The sequence below is a fragment of the Myodes glareolus genome, chromosome 9 (assembly GCF_982192425.1).
Source record: "Myodes glareolus chromosome 9, mMyoGla1.1, whole genome shotgun sequence".
In the NCBI taxonomy this organism is placed as follows: Eukaryota; Metazoa; Chordata; class Mammalia; order Rodentia; family Cricetidae; genus Myodes; species Myodes glareolus.
In genome coordinates, this window is record NC_142034.1 from 95,662,427 (window position 1) to 95,686,278 (window position 23,852).

The following is a 23,852-nucleotide window of genomic DNA, read 5'->3' on the forward strand; positions in this document are numbered from 1 at the left end:
TTCATGCAGACGTTGTATTTATTAGTGGGTTCAGTTTGGAAGTGTGGGCGAGGGGGCGTATGTGACACAGACCACTCCAGCGTGGGTGACCGTGCACCTTACTCTGTGCATGTTCCGCTTTTACTCCCCCACACAAACTTGATGGCCCTTAACCCACCCCTCACATAAAAGCCACAGAAGCCCTTGAGCACATGGTCACCATTTTGAGGGTAATCAGAGAACTCGTTGAGACCTTTGAGGGACCCAAAATACTGATCCCGTGGCCTGTTGGTGTACAAGACTATTTGCTGAATATAGAACCTGTATGTGCCGAAGACCCCGATGACGTGTTCATCATCGTTCAGAGTCAGTAGCACAGGAGTCCCCTCGGCATAGCCACTTACATCATCCCAGCTGCCATCATGCTGCACCTGGACACTAGGAGAGAGGACAAGATTAGGACCCTCATCCAGACACAGCACAGCCTGCCTCCCGGTCCATGGTGCCCCTCCCCGCTCTCGTCTGACTTCTTGAGACACACAAACAAGTCTCTCACTCAGAAAGTCTCTCAGACACTGTGGTCATTACTCAGCCTGCTGGGGACTCGGTCCCCCCACATGCACAGTAACGTCACAAGCAGAGTAGAACCTGGAACCTGCTCATGAGACCTTCAGACGGAGCAGCTACTGCCACGAGAAGCTGACCCTGGCCAAGCTGGGACTTTCTCTACCTCAGCCACTTATAAGACAACAGCAGATCCCAGAAGAACAGGTGCTTTCCATGCTCTAGGGGACTTCACCAGCCCCACCCACTGACTCCACCGGCATCCTCATCCTTCTTGTCATTCCAGAGCTTTCTCAGCCCTGTTCACACACTGTCTTCAGTTTGTCTGACTCGTCCCATCTCCATCTCCCATGTGTCTGCCATCCTCTAAGCACAAAGCAGAAATCCACTCGGGCCCCAAGGAGGGTGGACCCCAGTATGAAAGGCCTGACTTTGGGTTTTCTGCTTCCAACATATCATGCCACTAATAATCAGTCAGAGCTCCCCTCTGACTCTCAGCTCCTCGACTCAAGCCAGACAGCTTAGATTCTGCTTCAAGTGTGGGGACTCAGCACCTTTTGTGACTGACTTCAGTAGGCAGATGCATTTTCAACCTTGATCAACCAAGGTGGGTTGATCAAATGGATTAAAAATGGATTCTAAAATAATAGGACTGTAATCAAGAGAGGTGTTTGGGGACAGAAACAAGACAAAAGGTTTGCTTAGTGACTCCCTGACTCTAAACATCAAATAGCTTTAACCAGGCACCGGGAACCAGATGGGAACTCTGTGGGAAGACACTATTGATTAGTCATCCAACAGGGTTATGGAATAACTCATTTCCCTGCCTCTGCCTCTGTCTCTGTCCTCTCTCTCCCTCTCCCTCTAGACCATGTACTTATAGATGGGTTCCTGAAACTGGAAGAATTGGGACAGGACACAGCAGTAGGGGCCGTGACCCCGCTCATACTTACCCCATAATAATGCTATTCCGAACATACATGCGCACTGCCGTTAGGTTTTTCCCCTCAGGTATGGAAGTACAGAAAGGTGTGCCCGTTGTTGTGCCATGATAATCTGTGTGGACAAAAACCCAGCAAGGAGAAAGCCCACTCGGCCATGTGGAGGGCCTGTCTTCCCACCCTTGAAGCCAGGGAGGATGTCCGATGACCTCATTTAGTCTGTGGCAAAGGCTGGGAAGAGTCCCGGGTCTCCAGGGTTGAGAGAGATGAGGTGGCCACCAGGGAGAGGAGCTCATCCCACAGTTGGCTTACCATCTGCCGAAAAGGCTGGGGTCCCCAGCACGGCAAGGATCAGCAACAGCAGCATGGCCTCCGGCTGGATCATCTCAAGATCTGAGAGAAAGAACAAAGACGACCTAACTCCTAGACAGGGAACCAGCTGGACTTCGCCATGCCTGCCCCTGGGAGCCATGCGCCTTACCTGACTGGGAGAATCTGCCCAGGGTATCTCGTGCCTGGACCTCCTTGCCCTCCCCTTATATGCTCCTGGAGTCTCTTGGGCCCCTGTCCAGAAGGAAGCAGCAGCCACAGGCCACCAGAGGGACAGGAAGGAGCTGGTGGGGGGCTCTTCCTGGGGGAGTTCTCAAAGCCATCTGGGGAGGCTCCCGGACACACTGTGTTTGCCGACTTGGCACTGTAGCTTACATCAACAGGGCTGGTGACAGTGACAGCCATTTATTCCTGTTGTCACCTTGGTTCTCTCTCATGAGCCTGGCATTACAAGTGGGGGAGTTTTGCTGAGAGCCCTTCCCCAGCTCTGCCAGGCAGGTTTCAACCAGCTCTGCTGAAGGAACAACTGGCCTCAGAAAGTCTACAGACAGGCCCAGGCCTCCATAAGCCTAGGCAGCCCCAGGTCTGTCAGACTTCCCAGAGCCCCTACAAGCTCCTTGCTGACCTCAGAGAGTCAGGGACCACACTCATGCTCCTGCCCTGCTTAAGGAGCAAGGGGCACTTAATCATTGGTTGCTTGGTCTGTCACTCGGGTGTTCAAGGTGGTCTCCCTCATAGACTGGATTTAGGGACAGGAAGGGTGAACAGGTGCTGAGGGACTCGGAGGAGGTCGTGGGGATAGAAAGACACACAAGATGTAACAGGAGCCACAATTAGAGGCAGAGACTGAGGGGAGGGTGAACTCTCTTGTTCATCCCATCTGCAGCACCTGAGGCCAGGCTGAGGTGTGTGTGTGTGTGTGCGTATGTCTGTGTCTGTCTGTGTGTCCCTGTGTTTGTCTGTGTGTATATGTTTTTGTGTCTGTGTGTGTCTCTGTGTATGTGTGTGTGTATGTGTATGTCTGTGTGTCTGTGTGTCTCTATCTGTGTGTGTGTGTTTCTCTATGTGTTTGTGTGTCTTTATATCTGTGTCTGTGTGTATATGTGTGTGTGTGTGCCTCTATGTGTCTGTATATTGTGTGTGTCTGTGTCTTTGTCTGTATTAATGGGATTGAACCCGAACCACAGATACATTTGGCACGTGCTCTACCCCTGAGCTATTAAGGGTCTTTTGTTTCTGTGTTACTGTATGTGCGTGTAGATTCGGAGTTCATGACTGTGTGTGCCCATGTCAGTGTACATCAGGTGTCTTCTTATTTCTCTCCTCCTCCTCCTCCTCCTCCTCCCTTTCTTCGTCCTCCTCTTCTTCCTCCTCCTCTTTTTTACTTCTTGAAGATGGGGTCTTTCTATCACCTTGGCTAGCCTGGACTAGGTTTACCTCAGATACATAGTATCTCCCAAATGCTGATACTAAAAGCCTGAATTATTCCTATTTTTTAATTTAACATTTTTTATGTATATGGATCATTTTGCCTGCATATGTCTGTGTACCACTTTTATGTTCAGAGTGCTTGGAGGCCAGAGGACGGGCGCAGACCCCTGGAACTGGAGTTACAGACAGTGGTGTCAGTGCTGGAGTCCAGCCCGGCTCCTTGGGAAGAACAGCTGCTGAGCTGGCTCTCCAGGCCTTTATCCCTGCTGTAGACCATGTCTATATCCTAGAGCACCCTGATACAGTTAGGCTGGCTTGTCAACAGGCTCCTAGGATCTTCCTGTCTCCCCACTTTCCCTGCACTGGCATCACAACCATGCACGGCCACACCAAGTCTTTTTTTTTTTTTTTTTAAGATGAGGTCTTTAGGTTGGGCTCCAACTCCCAGAGATCACCTGCCCCTGCCTCCCAAATGCTGGGATTAAAGAGATAGCCACCACTGCTCAGATGCTTTGCTTAATCTTTAAAACATATTGTAAATTAAGAACTTCGAAAGAAATGTATGCTGAGTAACAACAAAAGTGGAGGAAGATATTTGAATATATGTGTCACCGAATTGTGGCGCTCTCTCTTTCAAGGAGCCTGCACCCGTGTCCTGGTGCTGTGCACTGTCGTCTTCCTATGCATTTCTGTTTAAATACCTGCTAAGAACTTCACTAACGTTGCTTTGCTCTGGTTCAAACAGAAGTTCTTTTGTGGGGCATAGATAAGGTTCTGGCTTTATGTAAGCAGAAGTCCCTAATTGGGAAGGGAAATCCTCAGGCTGCTGCGAGTTTGTCAAGCGGTGTCTTCATCATCTCTGGCTTCTGTTTCTTTTGTTTCTCTTTTCCTTTGTTAGAAGAAAGGCTACAGACTCACCAAGTATTTAATACATGTCTCCAGCCATCAGCTAGGAAAATCGAAAGTCTCCATACACTTGTCTTGGGTCAGATAGAGGAGCACACAGCTTGCCTAGGAGGACTTCGCTAAAGGAATGACCCGGGAGATGTTCTGAGCTGCTCTCTGCATAGATAAGAACAGGAGCTTGCCTTGATTCTGTTCAGATGAACTGACTCTGGGGTGAACCCAGAGAAGCTAACCTAGTTAGGAGTTACATTTGCAAACCTGAGCATGTATTGGCCAACTGGTTGCTGAAGAAGACACTTGTCTTTTTCTATTGGTGTTAAGGTTCTCCTGTCTGCCATCTCTCCCCCACTAAGCTACCTTACTGAATCTAAGTGTGTCATACACCTGCAGGAGCCCCTGGAGGCTGGAAGGGGGTGTCAGATCCCTGGAAATAGTTACAGGTATTTGTGAGTTGGAAACCAAACCCCAGTTCTCTGCGAGAGAGTAAGCGCTCTTAACAGGCCAACCAACTCTCCATTCCCCTTCCCAGCTGTCTTTAGAAAGCTTGTTAAGTTTCCTGTATAAGTGGCCAGTGTCTCTGCAGGCAAGGCCTTGCAACCTTCCATGTCAGCCTCCGGATTTTCCTCAAGGAGATTCTCTGACTCTCACCATGGTTCTAGATTTTAATGAACAATGCTTGGGAAAGCAGCCTTCAAAATTTTTCAAAGCTGAACAGATGAATAGAATTTTCATGGTTTCTTTTTTACCCAAATGCTCAGTGCTTCTAAGCCTATCTTTAGAACTTTGACAAGAAGACATAACCTGGCATCCTCAGGAGCCTGCAACACTCCTAGAGAAATCCCATCGCCTAGCTGTGGGAATACCAGCACCAAGAAAAGGCCTGTATAGGACAATTCAGTGTTGTCTAGTCCAGCAATGGGGAACCCAGGGTACGGAGTACCTGAGGCAAGGCATATGGTGTGTGTCTTTGCTTCCAGCTCTCCGGAGGCAGAGGGGCAGAGCTCTGTGAGTTCGAGGCCAGCCTGGTCTTCAGAGCGATCTCCAGGAAAGCCACGGCTGTGTAAACAGACCCTGTCTAAAAAAACTCACCCCAGCTTTTAAAGGGAAACAGAATTAAGGTCTATCTCATGTCGTACATGAATTTTTTTCTTCTTTTCTTTCAAGTGCACAGGCAACTAGAGGGACAACATGAAGCCACGGCAATCAATCATCTATTCCTGACCCAGCCTTTAGGCTGAGTTTACATATATTGGGGGCAACTTTAAAACAGATGGTAACAAAGACTGTTATATAATTCTGCCTAATCATAGTGCAAATTAAAAGGTGTGACTTAGAAACCAGCTTCTCTAAAACTGCAGCATGGGAGGTTTTCATGTTCTTCCGTTTATTTTTGGGCACAAGGGACTAATACAAAGATCTGACTGTTCCTGGCGAGTGCTCTACCACTGACCCTCATCCCAGCCCTCATATGCAGATTTGTTTAATTGTGTGTGTCCCTAGGACAGTTATTCAAGGTGCCTATAAATCCAATTCCAGATAAACCATAGCAGTCAAGAGTTTATTGTTGGAGTTGAAGTGCAGCTCCATTGAGAGATGCCTGCCTGGCATGCACCTGGATTCAATACCCAGTACTGTCTGAATTGGGCATGGTGTCACATTCCTGTAATCCAAGAACTTGGGAGGTAGAGAATCAAGTATTGTATGAGACTTGTCCTAGGATGGCATGAACAAATGTCTATTCAGCCCAGATAGGGAGCCAAAAACATAAAAGGTAAGACACCAGAGAGGTCAGCCACATGGTGGACAAGTAGCCACATAGCCAGGAAGGAAGCTTTAGAGAGAAGAAGGAAGCCCCAGGTACCAGAAAATCCTACTTAGCTCTGGTCAGCACTCAGAAGAAAGTCCAAAGAGAAGAAAAAGACAAAGTTACACCTTCTGAGGCAGGACTCAGAAAGGCAGGTGCTCCAACACAGACTCATGGATGGCCCCCAGAGCATTAGCCAGAGGAGGGAATTCGGGGAAGAAAAGAACATCTCACTAAAGGAAAAATTGTTCCTCCTACCTGTTTTATATAGCTTCAGGTGGACCAGCCTTCCTGAGGAGTGGTCCTTAGCTATGTGATTGGCTCACACAGCCGGATTAACTCTTGAAGGGACAGACAGAGGGATGTCTCCATCTACAAGAGCATTAGAGCATTCCATGGTTCATCGTAACCAGGGTAGGATGTTCTACACCCTCCTGAGAGTGTTACTAGGCTTTAGATGCTGTCATCTGGATGAGAAACCTGTCCTATCAGGACAGCAGCCCTCTGGTGGTACTGTGCTGCAGTGGAGGGGACACTAGCCCGCCCCAGCCTGTGCCCCTCACACTCTCCCGCTTCCCTCTGACTGGATAAAAACTGTTAGGTTACATCCCTAAAGTCAGCCACCAAGGTCTATTCCCTTTTTTGGTCAGTTCCTCCACCTGAGGCTGACTACTGAAGTCCAGTAATCAAAAGCTCTCTTTGACTCATTTAATTAGCATGCCCAACTAAAATTAAAGACTTCATCCTAACATGATTATCCCCTCACCTTTATAAACCACAACTTGCCTCTGGGCTCATTGTCTCCTCTCTATTCTGAGGCAGTCCTTGTCCCTCTAGGACAAATATCCCTGCCTCTCATCCCTTCCCATTAATACTGGTTCTCTGTGTCTTTTATGTCCACATCCTAGCCCATTTTAACATAGATCTCCCCTTCTCCTCCTCTTAAAAATTACACCTACAGGGTCTTTGGCTGCTGATTTTCTGCCTGAGTCAGAAAGCAGCCACTTTACCTTTCTTCCCCACTGCTGGAAAACGAAGAAGAAGAAAAAGAAAGGAGCTGAGAATTGAAGTTGGATTAGAATTGAGATAGAAAATTAGAGCTAAGAAATTATAGTCAATTAGGACAGAAGAATTAAAATAGAGGCAGAAGGGAAAAGAGAGAACAATAAAGAGACAAGCTGAGAGAAAGTCCTGTGTGAGCTGATCCATTACCCTTAGATATTTGCCTGGTTGACTCCAGCACCTTACCTGGAACCTGAAGGAGTCTCGGGGGACCTGTACCCCAAAAAGACCATGTTTGTTGTGTAGGTCTGGTTTGCGACTAATCTAGGGTCTGGGTGGAACCCCCTCACCCTGCACACAGGTCTGCTTAAGCATCAAATAATGTATGCACACATTTTGTCATTGATAGAAGCAGCAAAGAGAGAGGCAAGCACCCTTGAGGAGTTCCCTTAATCTTTTTGGGACCTGGACTCACATAAAACCGATCCTTGGCTTTGATGCAGAAAATTACTTCAAGATAAGCCAGTAGGAAGCAGAGTTGGACTTTATTCAGAGTAGAGAGCTGCCCAGGAGAGGAATGAGACTCCTTGAGAACAAGGATGTGGCTTCTCGAAGAGTCAGATTCAGATGTCTTGACATCAGCTGTCAAGTCCAAAGGAGACTCCGGGTTCCCAAACTCCAAATGACAGTCCAGAGAGCAGAAGGCTCAGCCTGTGCTATGGGAGGACCCCTGGTGGGTAGATGAAAGCCAGCATGTCTCAGGATCTTGTGACGCTGGTTCCCTCTACCAAAAGAAGTCATTTCCCTTGTCACTGGCAGAAGGGACAAATGGCTATGTGTGGTATCTATTATCATATCAAAGCTCACACTGGCTTCCAGTCTCCCTCAGTGTCTCATTACCTGTTACACATTTCACAGTCCATGCTAGGTCCTAGCCCTTCTCACCTCTGCCCTACCCTAAAGTCCCCAGCTTCTAATTCTCCTTACAGCCCGGCTATCTCTGGGTATTTCACACTTATTCTCTCTTTTTCTCCATCTCTCCGCCCCTTTCTCTCTCTCTCTCTCTTTCCCTCTCTCTCTCTCTCTCTCCCTCTCTCTTTCTCTCCCTCCCTCCCTCCCTCTCTATCTCTGATTCCACCCAGCTCCTACTTCTCTCCAGGACAGGTCTACTCTGCTGGCCAGGTTCAGTCTCTCTCTCTCTCTCTGCTCTGGACTCTTCCTGATGCCTCTGGCTGTTCTCTCTAATATTTGTTATGAAAACTTCCCTTAACCAGACTATAAAGCAATCAAGCCATCAGTTTATATGTCCATCATGAATACTATTTAGGGAACTCTCAAATTACATCCAAGGGTTGTGAAAACACTTTTCCTTCTCTATTGATAAATGGGATTATAGGTGGCCCTCCAGGTGCCTTACATGGAATTACAGTGTGACCAAACAAAACCAGGAGTCACAAAATGTTTAATGCTGTCCTCTTACTGAAATTGCGGTTTCTGATGAGAATCTTAGGAAACTTCAGGCTGTTTCGCTGATAAACTCTCCAAGTCCAAAGCTTGCCTTCTGTTGTGCTATTGGTGAATTGCTTGTTGCCTAAAGACTGAGTTCAGCTGCAGTCTGTGTGGTTATTTGAAATTACGTGCCAAAGAAGCTCAGGTCTTGTTTGGCAGTTTGTTTCTATTCTTTTTAATCTGGTTTACCATTTGTCTTGAGATTTTGTTAAACAGTTATCTCTAGACTATGAGAGTCAAGTGGATTGTCTTGGGCTACTTTGTCACACCAAGTGACATAAATTACTAAGGTTTGAACACATGTAGGATGGTGCATTCGTTAGGAACAAAGATTACAATTCGTACATTGGGTATGACATCCAATTGGCATCCTAACACTGAAAGATGGTGGAAGGAAGCCTTGTTCAAAGGCGTCTTCTTTTGCTACACCCAAGTTAAAGGTCAGTCTAGACTGCATGAGATCCTGTTTCAAAACTGCCTAAACTGGCCAGGCATTGTGAAATACACCTCTGATCCCAGCACTCTAGGAGGCAGAGGCAGGTGGATCTCTGTAGAAGGCGAGCCAGAAGCACATAGTAGAGATCTGTCTCAAAATAGCACGAGCAACAAAAGGTGATTAAGATCCTTTTCATGGTTATTACTTTTGCCTTTTGGATAGGCCAGTGTGATGTTGGAGTGTTGCCGGTGATGCAAGGTCCGAGCCACTGAGGATACTACACACATTCAGAAGAAACCAGCCGTATATTCTTCTGAAGCAATCTAAGCCTGTGAGAAAAGAGGGTTCCATAACGTCCCCCTGACCCACCTTTGGTGACCTTCAGTGTTACATCTGCCGATTCTCCAGGAAGACTTGCTATCTTCCTGTGGCTCCTGACTCCTCTAGATCAGCAGTTCTCAACCTGTGGGTCTCGACCATCCAAAAACACATTTTTCTGATGGTCTTAGGAACTGAGACACCTCTCAGTAGCAAAATGACAGTTATGAAATAGCAACAAAATTAAATTTACAGTTGGGAGTTTCAAGACCATCGGAAATGTGTTTTCCCATGGTCGCCTGCACTGCTGTTGTGCACCCTGGTTCTCCTCAGCAGTCCCTCCTGGAGAGCCCAGGATGGGTCACGATGCCCGGGGTGTGACCTCAGCTTCGCTGCTGTCCAGTTCCAAAGACGCTGGGCTCACCTGAGAACTCTCCTGCTGCCTCGTCTTCTGCTTCACTTTCCTCAGAGGTTCAGGGTAGGAAGGTGGGCACCTGCTTCTTCTCCATAGAGGTTAAGAGCAGGGGATGGGGTGCGGACAGTCAGAGGATCCTTGTCTTCAAGGGCACCCCAAACAAAGTGGAGCGGTGAGAGAATCCTGGCTCCTGGCCTTCCCCAAGCTCCACCTTCCCAGGACACACTCACCTCCTGGGGCCCTGAGGGAATGCTCTGGCCTTATACCCCCATCTTTATCCAGCGCTCCCTTGTCAGCCTCTGCTTCCCCAGCCTGACCTGGGAGAGCCCACTCAGGGCCGGAATGCCCAGCTGGGTTAAGGGCAGAGTCCATGCTAAGGAGAGCGACTTCCGGTTCAGAAAAGCTCACAGAGGCTAAGGGGCCCTCCTCTAGGTAGTTCTGGAGACCAGAGGGCCCCTTGGCTGTGACAGATGACTCACAGGAGGTGAGATGTCCTGTCTGTCCTCGCAGCACATGACCGTGTGCTTTGCTCTCTGTCTCTGACTGGCCCTTTGCTCCACTCAGGAAAAGCCGATGGACTCCTGTAAGGGCTGGATCTCATGGACTGCCTTCACCAGGCTCTGCCTCCAGGGTTCTATGGCTCTACTAAGGTGCCCTGAGGGTCGTGTTGCTAAGGAAGCAAATAAAAGGACAGTATGCTGTGGGGAGGGGCCGACAAGGGGGCTCAGCACCCAACAGCACTTGCTGGGCTTGTAGAGGACCAGAATTCATATAAATAAAGACAAAGCTGTGTCGTGGTGGAGCTCCCAGGACAAGGGAGGCAGAGGCAGGTGGATCTCTGTGAGTTCAAGTCCCACCTGGACTACAGAGTGAGTTCCAGGACAGCCAGGGCTACAAAAAAAAACCCTATCTGGAAAAATCTAAATAAAAAACTTAAAAAAAAAAGGATTGGGCATATAGTTCAATAGAGTGCTTTACTAGATCCAGCCTTGAGAAGTGTAGGTGGTCTGGTCGTCATCATCATCATCATCATCATCATCATCATCATCAAGGACTGGAAGAGACAGCTCACCCTGTAAAGGCATGAAGGCGCCTGTCACCAAACAAAGTGTTCGGTCCCTGGGATCTGCATGGTAAAGAAAAAACTCTTGCAAGCTGTTTTTTGACATCCACACTCACGCTATGTACATTTGTACCTACACACACACACACACACACACACACACACACACACAATTAAAGAGGCATGATGGTCCAGATGTGTAATATCAGCACTGAGGAGGTAGAGGGAGAGTTCACATACACCTCTGCTACATACCTTGTTCAGGGCAAACCTTAGCAACATGAAACTGCCTTTAAAAATTAAGTAACTAACTCACTAGAGGGGAGGGGAGGAGAGGAGAGAGATCTTTAGGAAGCAGACGGGGAAGGGGCTGTCCTCAAAAAGTAGAGAAGGGAAGGGGCCACTGGTCCCTGAAACATCAGAGGGAAATCTCTAGTGCAGCGTGCTCTGGCAACCAGGACAGAGGGCAGCTTCCATGAAGTAACAGGCACTCCTTTATGGGAGCATGCTGGCTCCACCTCATCCCAGCACCCTACTGCAGTTCCACGCACGCTGCAGCAACCCCTACCGAGCACCTGGTAGAAGATCGCAGGAGTTGCTGAGGTGGAATGACCAGTGCCCTGAATGGGGGTGGCACATCCCTGTGCCACCCACCCTGAGTGCCCAGCTCTGGCACTAGCCCACCTTTGGTGCAACTCTCTGTAATGGGATCTGATTCCCTCTTCTGATGTGCATGTGGACAGATAACTCATGTACGTAAAATACTAGAATAAATAAATCTTTTTTTTAAAAGACTAGGTAAAGTCAATTTACTTACAAAGGAAGAAGAAGAAGAAAAGAAGAAGGAGGAGAAGGAGGAAGAGGAAGAGAAAGAAGAAGAAGAAGAAGAAGAAGAAGAAGAAGAAGAAGAAGAAGAAGAAGAAGAAGAAGAAGAAGAGGAAGAAGAAGAAGGACGAGGAGGAGGAGGAGGAGGAGGAGGAGGAGGAAGAGGAGGAGGAGGAGGAGGAGGTCACTTTTTGAGGCAACATGCTCCCATTCCTGATCCAGCTGTCTTGTCTCTCTGTGAGGCACTGTAAGACACGTGCCTGCCACAAGGAAGGGTGAGGAGAGAGAGGAGCCCATTTAGCACAAAATCTGAATTTCTTTTTTACCAAACCAGGAGATAAATTATGGCTAGAACCCCAGCAAGGTGAACCACCAAGGTCCTGTGGGAGAGCCACAGCCAAGCCCAGTGGCTTGCATTCCCCTCTGCACAGCTAAGGACAGCTACCCATGCACACTTTCCAAAGGGTTAACCCTTGCCAGTCTGAAACCCACAGTGGAGAGGAGGCTGGTGCCAAACTCAGAGATTTGCCTGCCCCTCCGTGGAGTATTGGCTTTAAAGATGTATACACCATGTATAGCAAATTACTTTTTTAAGTTATAGAAGTTTTTAAGCATGGATATATAGCTCAGTGACAGCTGTAGCGTGGTTGAAACCCCAGGTTTGATGTCCAATAGTACAAAGATAAGTGAAATAGCTCAAAGTAAGAGAAAAATGCTAGACTGTGTCTCAATAAGCAATGAGGATTGTTTATTAAATCTTTAATTTTTTGATTTTTGATTTTTTTCTTTTTTGTTTTGTGTGCTTGGTTGGTTGTTTCTGTTCTTTCGGAGGTTGAGTCCAGATATTATGTAGTCCAGGCTGTCCTCATACTCAGTGTGTAGCAGAGGATGACCTTGGATTTCCTGATCTGCCAACCTTCACCTCTAAGGGATTACAGGCACAAACCATCACCCCTGAGTCTATGTGACCTTAGGGATGGAACCTAGGCTTCAAGCCACACAGGCTCTTTACCAACTGAGCTGAACCTCCAACCCACTTGTGAAGACTCTGCCTTAGTTTGGAGTCAGGATTCAGACTCCCCTGCTGAACCTCAATGCTGCTACTACTGCTGCATGACATGGACAAATTTCTTTGCCCTCTGTGCCTCAGATACCTCATGGAGGCTGTCCTGGAACTCACTCTGTAGACCAGGCTGGCGTCAAACTCACAGAAATCTGCCTGCCTCTGCCTCCCAATTTTTGGGGTTACAGGTGTGTGCCACCACACCCAGCTAAGTCTTCCTTTGCAAGTGTGCCTGTGTGAATGTGAAAACCCGGCTCAGATCCCATTGCCTCCAGAAGAGTCCCTGAGGTTCTCAGCCTGCTTCCCCTCTGCAGGTACTTCCACACATTGACCTGTACATAGTCCAGTAATGCAGGAACTTGCAGTCACCCTGACTTTCTGCGTGGACCCTTATGGGAAAGCAACTCCTCAGAGGCACTCTGGGGCCCTTTATGTGAGCCTATATCTGTGGGTGTGAATGTGATGTATATGTTTGTGTGTGTGCAAGAGTGTGAGGAAAGGCACACACTTACATGCATGTGCATGCGTGTGGAGGCCAGATACTGACTTTGAATGTCTTCCTCCATTACTCTCTGGCTTATTTTGTGAGCCAAGATGTCTTCACTAAAGCCAGACCTTGCAGATTTGGCTGGACTAGCTGGCCACGGAGCACTGAGGATCAGCCTGTCTCTGCTCCTAAACAACATGTCCCATTGCTGTGGTTGCATTGGGGAAGTTGCTGGGGAGCCAAACTTGGGTTCTCGTTTTTGCACAAAAGCCCTTTATCCACTGAGCCATGCCCCCAGCTCCTCCAGCTGCACCCCTCTCTCTGATCCCTCAGTACCAAGAAGCTTGGTGAGACCCTGCTCTTGGCAAATGTTTACTGGCCTCCCCGAGGACCCTTGAACAACCGGAGAAGCCTGGAACAATGTAGAGTCAGCAGAGGACGGCCGCGTGTGGACCACACACACAGAACAGGACACAGTGGAGGTGTCTGAGCTGACACTCTACAGAGACCATAGCTTAGGCTCATTGCAGGCAGGCCCTAATCCTTGCCTGACCTACTCTACCCACCCTTCATTTCAGTTCACAGAGACTGCAAAGAACAAATCCCACCTGGACACAGAGTTCATGCAGACGTTGTATTTATTAGTGGGTTCAGTTTGGAAGTGGGGGCGAGGGGCGTATGTGACACAGACCACTCCAGCGTGGGTGACCGTGCACCTTACTCTGTGCATGTTCCGCTTTTACTCCCCCACACAAACTTGATGGCCCTTAACCCACCCCTCACATAAAAGCCACAGAAGCCCTTGAGCACATGGTCACCATTTTGAGGGTAATCAGAGAACTCATTGAGACCTTTGAGGGACCCAAAATACTGATCCCGTGGCCTGTTGGTGTACAAGACTATTTGCTGAATATAGAACCTGTATGTGCCGAAGACCCCGAAGACCTGTTCATCATCGCTCAGAGTCAGTAGCACAGGAGTCCCCGCGGCATAGCCACTTACATCATCCCAGCTGCCATCATGCTGCACCTGGACACTAGGAGAGAGGACAAGATTAGGACCCTCATCCAGACACAGCACAGCCTGCCTCCCGGTCCGTGGTGCCCCTCCCCGCTCTCGTCTGACTTCTTGAGACACACAAACAAGTCTCTCACTCAGAAAGCCTCTCAGACACTGTGGTCATTACTCAGCCTGCTGGGGACTCGGTCCCCCCACATGCACAGTAACATCACAAGCAGAGCAGAACCTGGAACCTGCTCATGAGACCTTCAGACGGAGCAGCTACTGCCACGAGAAGCTGACGCTGGGCCAACTGATACTTTCTCTACCTCAGCCACTTATAAGACAACAGCAGATCCCAGAAGAACAGGTGCTTTCCATGCTCTAGGGGACTTCGCCAGCCCCACCCACTGACTCCACCGGCATCCTCATCCTTCTTGTCATTCCAGAGCTTTCTCAGCCCTGTTCACACACTGTCTTCAGTTTGTCTGACTCGTCCCATCTCCATCTCCCATGTGTCTGCCATCCTCTAAGCACAAAGCAGAAATCCACTCGGGCCCCAAGGAGGGTGGACCCCAGTATGAAAGGCCTGACTTTGGGTTTTCTGCTTCCAACATATCATGCCACTAATAATCAGTCAGAGCTCCCCTCTGACTCTCAGCTCCTCGACTCGAGCCAGACAGCTTAGATTCTGCTTCAAGTGTGGGGACTCAGCACCTTTTGTGTCTGACTTCAGTAGACAGATGTATTTTCAACCTTGATCAACCAAGGTGGGTTGATCAAATGGATTAAAAATGGAATCTAAAATAATAGGACTGTAATCAAGAGAGGTGTTTGGGGACAGAAACAAGACAAAAGGTTTGCTTAGTGGCTCCCTGACTCTAAACATCAAATAGCTTTAACCAGGACCGGGAACCAGATGGGAACTCTGTGGGAAGATACTATTGATTAGTCATCCAACAGGGTTACGGAATAGCTCAGTTTCCCTGCCTCTGCCTCTGTCTCTGTCCTCTCTCTCCCTCTCCCTCTAGACCATGTACTTATAGGTGGATTCCTGAAACTGGAAGAATTGGGACAGGACACAGCAGTAGGGGCCGTGACCCCGCTCATACTTACCCCATAATAATGCTATTCCGAACATACATGCGCACTGCCGTTAGGTTTTTCCCCTCAGGTATGGAAGTACAGAAAGGCGTGCCCGTTGTTGTGCCGTGATAATCTGTGTGGACAAAAACCCAGCAAGGAGAAAGCCCACTCGGCCATGTGGAGGGCCTGTCTTCCCACCCTTGAAGCCAGGGAGGATGTCCTATGACCTCATTTAGTCTGTGGCAAAGGCTGGGAAGAGTCCCGGATCTCCAGGGTTGAGAGAGATGAGGTGGCCACCAGGGAGAGGAGCCCATCCCACAGTTGGCTTACCATCTGCCGAAAAGGCTGGGGTCCCCAGCACGGCAAGGATCAGCAACAGCAGCATGGCCTCCGGCTGGAACATCTCAAGATCTGAGAGAAAGAGCAAAGACGACCTAACTCCTAGACAGGGAACCAGCTGGACTTCGCCATGCCTGCCCCTGGGAGCCATGCGCCTTACCTGACTGGGAGAATCTGCCCAGGGTATCTCGTGCCTGGACCTCCTTGCCCTCCCCTTATATGCTCCTGGAGTCTCTTGGGCCCCTGTCCAGAAGGAAGCAGCAGCCACAGGCCACCAGAGGGACAGGAAGGAGCTGGTGGGGGGCTCTTCCTGGGGGAGTTCTCAAAGCCATCTGGGGAGGCTCCCGGACACACTGTGTTTGCCGACTTGGCACTGTAGCTTACATCAACAGGGCTGGTGACAGTGACAGCCATTTATTCCTATTGTCACCTTGGTTCTCCCTCATGAGCCTGGCATTACAAGTGGGGGAGTTTTGCTGAGAGCCCTTCCCCAGCTCTGCCAGGCAGGTTTCAACCAGCTCTGCTGAAGGAACAACTGGTCTCAGAAAGTCTACAGACAGGCCCAGGCCTCCATAAGCCTAGGCAGCCCCAGGTCTGTCAGACTTCCCAGAGCCCCTACAAGCTCCTTGCTGACCTCAGAGAGTCAGGGACCACACTCATGCTCCTGCCCTGCTTAAGGAGCAAGGGGCACTTAATCATTGGTTGCTTGGTCTGTCACTCAGGTGTTCAAGGTGGTCTCCCTCATAGACTGGATTTAGGGACAGGAAGGGTGAACAGGTGCTGAGGGACTCGGAGGAGGTCGTGGGGATAGAAAGACACACAAGATGTAACAGGAGCCACAATTAGAGGCAGAGACTGAGGGGAGGGTGAACTCTCTTGTCCATCCCATCTGCAGCACCTGAGGCCAGACTGAGGTGTGTGTGTGTGTGTGTGTGTGTGTGTCTGTGTACTCTGTGTTTGTCTGTGTGTATATGTCTTTGTGTCTGTGTGTGTCTCTGTGTATGTGTGTGTGTATGTGTATGTCTGTGTGTCTGTGTGTGTCTCTGTCTGTCTGTGTGTGTGTTTCTCTATGTGTTTGTGTGTCTTTATATCTGTGTCTGTGTGTATATGTGTGTTTGTGTGCCTCTATATGTCTGTATATTGTGTGTGTCTGTGTCTTTGTCTGTATTAATGGGATTGAACCCGAATCACAGATACATTTGGCACGTGCTCTACCCCTGAGCTATTAAGGGTCTTTTGTTTCTGTGTTACTGTATGTGCGTGTAGATTCGGAGTTCATGACTGTGTGTGCCCATGTCAGTGTATATCAGGTGTCTTCTTATTCCTCTCCTCCTCCTCCTCCTCCCTTTCTTCCTCCTCCTCTTTTTTATTTCTTGAAGACGGGGTCTTACTATCACCTTGGCTAGCCTGGACTAGTTTTACCTCAGATAAACAGATATCTACCCCATCTCCCAAATGCTGATACTAAAAGACTGAATTATTCCTATTTTTAATTTAACATTTTTATGTATATGGATCATTTTGCCTGCATATGTCTGTGTACCACTTTTATGTTCAGAGTGCTTGGAGGCCAGAGGACGGGCGCAGACCCCTGGAACTGGAGTTACAGACAGTGGTGTCAGTGCTGGAGTCCAGCCCGGCTCCGTGGGAAGAACAGCCGCTGAGCTGCCTCTCCAGGCCTTTATCCCTGCTTTAGACCATGTCTATAGTCCTAGAGCACCCTGGTTCAGTTAGGCTGGCTTCTCAACAGGCTCCTAGGATCTTCCTGTCTCCCCACTTTCTTGCACTGGCATCACAACCATGCACGGCCACACCCAGTCTTTTTTTTTCTTTTTAAGACAAGGTCTTTAGGTTGGGCTCCAACTCCCAGAGATCACCTGCCCCTGCCTCCCAAGTGCTGGGATTAAAGAGATAGCCACCACTGCCCAGATGCTCTGCTTAATCTTTAAAACATATTGTAAATTAAAAACTTCGAGAGAAATGTAAGCTGAGAAACACCAAAAGTGGAGGAAGATATTTGAATATATGTGTCACCGAATTGTGGCGCTCTCTCTTTCAAGGAGCCTGCACCCGTGTCCTGGTGCTGTGCACTGTCGTCTTCCTGTGCATTTCTGTTTAAATACCTGCTAAGAACTTCACTAACGTTGCTTTGCTCTGGTTCAAACAGAAGTTCTTTTGTGGGGCATAGATAAGGTTCTGGCTTTATGTAAGCAGAAGTCCCTAATTGGGAAGGGAAATCCTCAGGCTGCTGCGAGTTTGTCAAGCGGTGTCTTCATCATCTCTGGCTTCTGTTTCTTTTGTTTCTCTTTTCCTTTGTTAGAAGAAAGGCTACAGACTCACCAAGTATTTAATACATGTCTCCAGCCATCAGCTAGGAAAATCGAAAGTCTCCATACACTTGTCTTGGGTCAGATAGAGGAGCACACAGCTTGCCTAGGAGGACTTCGCTAAAGGAATGACCCGGGAGATGTTCTGAGCTGCCCTCTGCATAGATAAGAACAGGAGCTTGCCTTGATTCTGTTCAGATGAACTGACTCTGGGGTGAACCCAGAGAAGCTAACCTAGTTAGGAGTTACATTTGCAAACCTGAGCATGTATTGGCCAACTGGTTGCTGAAGAGGACACTTGTCTTTTTCTATTGGTGTTAAGGTTCTCCTGTCTGCCATCTCTCCCCCACTAAGCTACCTTACTGAATCTAAGTGTGTCATACACCTGCAGGAGCCCCTGGAGGCTGGAAGGGGGTGTCATACACCTGCATGAACCCCTGAAAGCTGGAAGGGGGTGTCAGATCCCTGGAAATAGTTACAGGTGTTTGTGAGCTGGAAACCAAACCCCAGTTCTCTGCGAGAGAGTAAGCGCTCTTAACAAGCCAACCAACTCTCCATTCCCCTTCCCAGCTGTCTTTAGAAAGCTTGTTAAGTTTCCTGTATAAGTGGCCAGTGTCTCTGCAGGCAAGGCCTTGCAACCTTCCATGTCAGCCTCCGGATTTTCCTCAAGGAGATTCTCTGACTCTCACCATGGTTCTAGATTTTAATGAACAATGCTTGGGAAAGCAGCCTTCAAAATTTTTCAAAGCTGAACAGATGAATAGAATTTTCATGGTTTCTTTTTTACCCAAATGCTCAGTGCTTCTAAGCCTATCTTTAGAACTTTGACAAGAAGACATAACCTGGCATCCTCAGGAGCCTGCAACACTCCTAGAGAAATCCCATCGCCTAGCTGTGGGAATACCAGCACCAAGAAAAGGCCTGTATAGGACAATTCAGTGTTGTCTAGTCCAGCAATGGGAAACCCAGGGTACGGAGTACCTGAGGCCAGGCATATGGTGTGAGTCTTTGCTTCCAGCTCTCCGGAGGCAGAGGGGCAGAGCTCTGTGAGTTCGAGGCCAGCCTGGTCTTCAGAGCGATCTCCAGGAAAGCCACGGCTGTGTAAACAGACCCTGTCTAAAAAAACTCACCCCAGCTTTTAAAGGGAAACAGAATTAAGGTCTATCTCTTGTCGTACATGAATTTTTTTCTTCTTTTCTTTCAAGTGCACAGGCAACTAGAGGGACAACATGAAGCCACGGCAATCAATCATCTATTCCTGACCCAGCCTTTAGGCTGAGTTTACATATATTGGGGGCAACTTTAAAACAGATGGTAACAAAGACTGTTATATAATTCTGCCTAATCATAGTGCAAATTAAAAGGTGTGACTTAGAAACCAGCTTCTCTAAAACTGCAGCATGGGAGGTTTTCATGTTCTTCCGTTTATTTTTGGGCACAAGGGACTAATACAAAGATCTGACTGTTCCTGGTGAGTGCTCTACCACTGACCCTCATCCCAGCCCTCGTATGCAGGTTTGTTTAATTGTGTGTGTCCCTAGGACAGTTATTCAAGGTGCCTATAAATCCAATTCCAGATAAACCATAGCACTCAAGAGTTCATTGTTGGAGTTGAAGTGCAGCTCCATTGAGAGATGCCTGCCTGGCATGCACCTGGATTCAATACCCAGTACTGTCTGAATTGGGCATGGTGTCACATTCCTGTAATCCAAGAACTTGGGAGGTAGAGAATCAAGTATTGTATGAGACTTGTCCTAGGATGGCATGAACAAATGTCTATTCAGCCCAGATAGGGAGCCAAAAACATAAAAGGTAAGACACCAGAGAGGTCAGCCACATGGTGGACAAGTAGCCACATAGCCAGGAAGGAAGCTTTAGAGAGAAGAAGGAAGCCCCAGGTACCAGAAAATCCTACTTAGCTCTGGTCAGCACTCAGAAGAAAGTCCAAAGAGAAGAAAAAGACAAAGTTACACCTTCTGAGGCAGGACTCAGAAAGGCAGGTGCTCCAACACAGACTCATGGATGGCCCCCAGAGCATTAGCCAGAGGAGGGAATTCGGGGAAGAAAAGAACATCTTACTAAAGGAAAAATTGTTCCTCCTACCTGTTTTATATAGCTTCAGGTGGACCAGCCTTCCTGAGGAGTGGTCCTTAGCTATGTGATTGGCTCACACAGCCGGATTAACTCTTGAAGGGACAGACAGAGGGATGTCTCCATCTACAAGAGCATTAGAGCATTCCATGGTTCATCGTAACCAGGGTAGGGTGTTCTACACCCTCCTGAGAGTGTTACTAGGCTTTAGATGCTGTCATCTGGATGAGAAATCTGTCCTATCAGGACAGCAGCCCTCTGGTGGTACTGTGCTGCAGCGGAGAGGACACTAGCCCGCCCCAGCCTGTGCCCCTCACACTCTCCCGCTTCCCTCTGACTGGATAAAAACTGTTAGGTTATGTCCCTAAAGTCAGCCACCAAGGTCTATTCCCTTTTTCGGTCAGTTCCTCCACCTGAGGCTGACTACTGACGTCCAGTAATCAAAAGCTCTCTTTGACTCATTTAATTAGCACGCCCAATTAAAATTAATCACTTCATCCTACATGATTTTCCCCTCACCTTTATAAACCACAACTTGCCTCTGGGCTCATTGTCTCCTCTCTATTCTGAGGCAGTCCTTGTCCCTCTAGGACAAATATCCCTGCCTCTCATCCCTTCCCATTAATACTGGTTCTCTGTGTCTCTTACGTCCACATCCTAGCCCATTTTAACATAGATCTCCCCTTCTCCTCCTCTTAAAAATTACACCTACAGGGTCTTTGGCTGCTGATTTTCTGACTGAGTCAGAAAGCAGCCACTTTACCTTTCTTCCCCACCGCTGGAAAACGAAGAAGAAGAAAAAGAAAGGAGCTGAGAATTGAAGTTGGATTAGAATTGAGATAGAAAATTAGAGCTAAGAAATTATAGTCAATTAGGACAGAAGAATTAAAATAGAGACAGAAGGGAAAAGAGAGAACAATAAAGAGACAAGCTGAGAGAAAGTCCTGTGTGAGCTGATCCATTACCCTTAGATATTTGCCTGGTTGACTCCAGCACCTTACCTGGAACCTGAAGGAGTCTCGGGGGACCTGTACCCCAAAAAGACCATGTTTGTTGTGTAGGTCTGGTTTGCGACTAATCTAGGGTCTGGGTGGAACCCCCTCACCCTGCACACAGGTCTGCTTAAGCATCAAATAATGTATGCACACATTTTGTCATTGATAGAAGCAGCAAAGAGAGAGGCAAGCACCCTTGAGGAGTTCCCTTAATCTTTTTGGGACCTGGACTCACAAAAAACCAGATCCTTGGCTTTGATGCAGAAAATTACTTCAAGATAAGCCAGTAGGAAGCAGAGTTGGACTTTATTCAGAGTAGAGAGCTGCCCAGGAGAGGAATGAGACTCCTTGAGAACAAGGATGTGGCTTCTCGAAGAGTCAGATTCAGATGTCTTGACATCAGCTGTCAAGTCCAAAGGAGACTCCGGGTTCCCAAACTCCAAATGACAGTCCAGAGAGCAGAAGGCTCAGCCTGTGCTATGGGAGGACCCCTGGTGGGTAGATGAAAGCCAGCATGTCTCAGGATCTTGTGACGCTGGTTCCCTCTACCAAAAGAAGTCATTTCCCTTGTCACTGGCAGAAGGGACAAATGGCTATGTGTGGTATCTATTATCATATCAAAGCTTACACTGGCTTCCAGTCTCCCTCAGTGTCTCATTACCTGTTACACATTTCACAGTCCATGCTAGGTCCTAGCCCTTCTCACCTCTGCCCTACCCTAAATTCCCCAGCTTCTAATTCTCCTTAGAGCCCGGCTATCTCTGGGTATTTCACACTTATTCTCTCTTTTTCTCCATCTCTCCGCCCCTTTCTCTCTCTCTCTCTCTTTCCCTCTCTCTCTCTCTCTCTCCCTCTCTCTTTCTCTCCCTCCCTCCCTCCCTCTCTATCTCTGACTCCACCCAGCTTCTACTTCTCTCCAGGACAGGTCTACTCTGCTGGCCAGGTTCAGTCTCTCTCTCTGCTCTGGACTCTTCCTGATGCCTCTGGCTGTTCTCTCTAATATTTGTTATGAAAACTTCCCCTTAACCAGACTATGAAGCAATCAAGCCATCAGTTTATATGTCCATCATGAATACCATTTAGGGAACTCTCAAATTACATCCAAGGGTTGTGAAAACACTTTTCCGTCTCTATTGATAAATGGGATTATAGGTGGCCCTCCAGGTGCCTTACATGGAATTACAGTGTGACCAAACAAAACCAGGAGTCACAAAATGTTTAATGCTGTCCTCTTACTGAAATTGCGGTTTCTGATGAGAATCTTAGGAAATTTCAGGCTGTTTCGCTGATAAACTCTCCAAGTCCAAAGCTTGCCTTCTGTTGTGCTATTGGTGAATTGCTTGTTGCCTAAAGACTGAGTTCAGCTGCAGTCTGTGTGGTTATTTGAAATTACGTGCCAAAGAAGCTCAGGTCTTGTTTGGCAGTTTGTTTCTATTCTTTTTAATCTGGTTTACCATTTGTCTTGAGATTTTGTTAAACAGTTATCTCTAGACTATGAGAGTCAAGTGGATTGTCTTGGGCTACTTTGTCACACCAAGTGACATAAATTACTAAGGTTTGAACACATGTAGGATGGTGCATTCGTTAGGAACAAAGATTACAATTCGTACATTGGGTATGACATCCAATTGGCATCCTAACACTGAAAGATGGTGGAAGGAAGCCTTGTTCAAAGGCGTCTTCTTTTGCTACACCCAAGTTAAAGGTCAGTCTAGACTGCATAAGATCCTGTTTCAAAACTGCCTAAACTGGCCAGGCATTGTGAAATACACCTCTGATCCCAGCACTCTAGGAGGCAGAGGCAGGTGGATCTCTGTAGAAGGCGAGCCAGAAGCACATAGTAGAGATCTGTCTCAAAATAGCACGAGCAACAAAAGGTGATTAAGATCCTTTTCATGGTTATTACTTTTGCCTTTTGGAGAGGCCAGTGTGATGGAGTGTTGCCGGTGATGCAAGGTCCGAGCCACTGAGGATACTACACACATTCAGAAGAAACCAGCCGTATATTCTTCTGAAGCAATCTAAGCCTGTGAGAAAAGAGGGTTCCATAACGTCCCCCTGACCCACCTTTGGTGACCTTCAGTGTTACATCTGCCGATTCTCCAGGAAGACTTGCTATCTTCCTGTGGCTCCTGACTCCTCTAGATCAGCAGTTCTCAACCTGTGGGTCTCGACCATCCAAAAACACATTTTTCTGATGGTCTTAGGAACTGAGACACCTCTCAGTAGCAAAATGACAGTTATGAAATAGCAACAAAATTAAATTTACAGTTGGGAGTTTCAAGACCATCGGAAACGTGTTTTCCCATGGTCGCCTGCACTGCTGTTGTGCACCCTGGTTCTCCTCAGCAGTCCCTCCTGGAGAGCCCAGGATGGGTCACGATGCCCGGGGTGTGACCTCAGCTTCGCTGCTGTCCAGTTCCAAAGACGCTGGGCTCACCTGAGAACTCTCCTGCTGCCTCGTCTTCTGCTTCACTTTCCTCAGAGGTTCAGGGTAGGAAGGTGGGCACCTGCTTCTTCTCCATAGAGGTTAAGAGCAGGGGATGGGGTGCGGACAGTCAGAGGATCCTTGTCTTCAAGGGCACCCCAAACAAAGTGGAGCGGTGAGAGAATCCTGGCTCCTGGCCTTCCCCAAGCTCCACCTTCCCAGGACACACTCACCTCCTGGGGCCCTGAGGGAATGCTCTGGCCTTATACCCCCATCTTTATCCAGCGCTCCCTTGTCAGCCTCTGCTTCCCCAGCCTGACCTGGGAGAGCCCACTCAGGGCCGGAATGCCCAGCTGGGTTAAGGGCAGAGTCCATGCTAAGGAGAGCGACTTCCGGTTCAGAAAAGCTCACAGAGGCTAAGGGGCCCTCCTCTAGGTAGTTCTGGAGACCAGAGGGCCCCTTGGCTGTGACAGATGACTCACAGGAGGTGAGATGTCCTGTCTGTCCTCGCAGC

The 23,852-nt window shown here is 48.3% G+C and overlaps 2 protein-coding genes across 2 annotated transcripts; both read right to left on the reverse strand.

Annotated features, from left to right (window-relative positions):
* Positions 1–2,014, reverse strand: LOC148121032 (prostatic spermine-binding protein-like). Its single transcript, XM_087909618.1, has 4 exons — positions 1,966–2,014; positions 1,797–1,877; positions 1,497–1,599; positions 1–417 (listed from the first exon to the last, which is right to left on the reverse strand). The coding sequence occupies exons 2-4, from the start codon at positions 1,867–1,869 to the stop codon at positions 99–101; spliced, it is 495 nt and encodes a 164-aa protein (XP_087765744.1). The 5' UTR covers positions 1,870–1,877; positions 1,966–2,014; the 3' UTR covers positions 1–98.
* Positions 2,015–13,693: 11,679 nt separating this feature from the next.
* On the reverse strand, positions 13,694–15,775 carry LOC148121033 (prostatic spermine-binding protein-like). The gene is made up of 4 exons (XM_087910779.1): positions 15,658–15,775; positions 15,489–15,569; positions 15,189–15,291; positions 13,694–14,109 (listed from the first exon to the last, which is right to left on the reverse strand). Exons 2-4 carry the CDS (start codon positions 15,559–15,561, stop codon positions 13,791–13,793), a joined length of 495 nt encoding a protein of 164 aa, XP_087766905.1. The 5' UTR covers positions 15,562–15,569; positions 15,658–15,775; the 3' UTR covers positions 13,694–13,790.
* Between the last annotated feature and the right edge of the window lie 8,077 nt (positions 15,776–23,852).